The 1,833-nt window shown below is 37.8% G+C and overlaps 1 protein-coding gene across 1 annotated transcript; it reads right to left on the reverse strand.

Annotated features, from left to right (window-relative positions):
* Positions 1-687: 687 nt before the first annotated feature.
* LOC127231432 (olfactory receptor 958-like) lies at positions 688-1,604 on the reverse strand. The gene is given in 2 exon segments (XM_051196971.1): positions 688-1,382; positions 1,385-1,604. Coding segments are annotated over 2 exon segments (915 nt in total).
* Positions 1,605-1,833: the final 229 nt, after the last annotated feature.

The following is a 1,833-nucleotide window of genomic DNA, read 5'->3' on the forward strand; positions in this document are numbered from 1 at the left end:
CTTCTCAGAATTTTGAGCAGAAATCTGGGTAACATACAAAATAATCTTATCACATCAGGAACATGGAAGTAAATAAAAGTAAAATTCAAGTTTATTCCAAATTGACCACAAATATAACTGTAAAATTAAATTGAAGGCATCTAAACTAATTCTACCAGGATTAGTCCAATACTAAAAACCAAACCTGTAATGTATGAAAATATTATTACATCCTTAAAAACAAGAAAAGAAAAGTGGGTGTTAAGTATGGAAGGGGGCAACTCAAGAGGAGGTCTTCCCAGGAGAGGGTACACCAATTTGTTGGTCATAGACAAAAGGTCAGTCTTGAAGCATACGTACAACTAACATTATATGAATTTAACAGTAATATTTAAAAAACATATACAAACATGTATAGAACTATATGAATATACATATATATGTGTGTATATATATATATATATGTATATATGCAATAAATAAAATCAGTGAAAAAAAGAGGCCATCGTGTTGAAGGTTTTGAGGGAAGAAAAGAAAGGGATAAATGTTATAATTACATTATAATTTAAAAAATTAAAAAATACAATCAAACTAATATCTACTCAATATCAAGTATGGCACAAATACCTTTTAAAATCATACAAAAATGAGAACAGCTTTTATCAGATAATGAAGATAAAGCTGTGAAGACAGATTATGACAGAAAGCTTATTCTCCAGGACTGTGAATCCCTTGTGTCAACACCTTTCTCAAAGCCACTTTTACCTCTTTGTTTCTCAGGGAATATATCAAAGGATTAAGGGAAGGAGTAACAATATTATTCAACACTTGAACCACTGAATCCAGCCAAGGACTGGAGGCAGGTCTGAGGTAAATGAGGACCACAGGGCCATAGAAAAGCAGAATGGATGTCAGGTGGGCACTGCAGGTGGAGAAGGCTCTGCGCCTGCCTTCAGAAGACCGAATTTTCAAGACAGAGGTGACTATGCGAGTGTACGAAGTGAGAATAAGAAAGAAGCACACAAGTGCAACAAGACCTACATTGATGAAGCTCACAGCCTGTGCCAGATAAGTGTCTCCACAAGCCAGGGGCAACACTACAGGGATGTCACAGAAAAAGTTGTCTACTTCATTGGGTCCACAGTAGGGTAACTTGAAAATTAGGAATGTGAGAACAGATGCATGTAGACAGCTCCCCATCCAGGTGGCCACAGTCATGGAGGCACACACCCATGAACTCATGATGACTGTATATCTCAAAGGGTGACAGATGGCTGCAAAGCGGTCATAGGCCATCACAGTATACAGGAAGCATTCAGCACAGCCCAGGAAATCGTAGAAAAAGATCTGGGAGGCACAGCCCTGGTAAGAGATGGTGTGGCTGTGTCCAGTGAGGTAGAGCAACTCACTGAAGGGAAAAATATATCAAGCACTGACAGGTTTCCCAAGAAGTACATGGGTGTGTGAAGGTTGGAAGAGGTGAGGATGGCCAGAAGAATGAGTAGGTTTCCTGGAAGAGTAAGCAAATAGAAGGCCAGAAAGAGGACAAAGAGCACCATTTCTAGCCCAGCTGTATGTGGGATTCCCATCAGGAGGAATTCTGTTACTGAAGTACAGTTTCTCATTTTCAAGTTTACTTACTCCTGGAAGATGAAAGGGTTGACCACTTAGCTGAAATTCCCAAAGAAATTAAAACCATTTCAGAACTCACTGGAAACCTATTATTGGAAAGAACTTTCAAAAAGAGATTTTTGTCTAATTCTGCCACTAATTAATATTTGGTAGTGAATTCACTATTTATTTACTTTCAACTCTTCCCTAAAATGTAAAGTGGTGAATTTAAATTTAGAATTT

The sequence above is a fragment of the Phodopus roborovskii genome, unplaced genomic scaffold, assembly GCF_943737965.1.
Source record: "Phodopus roborovskii unplaced genomic scaffold, PHOROB, whole genome shotgun sequence".
NCBI lineage: Eukaryota > Metazoa > Chordata > Mammalia > Rodentia > Cricetidae > Phodopus > Phodopus roborovskii.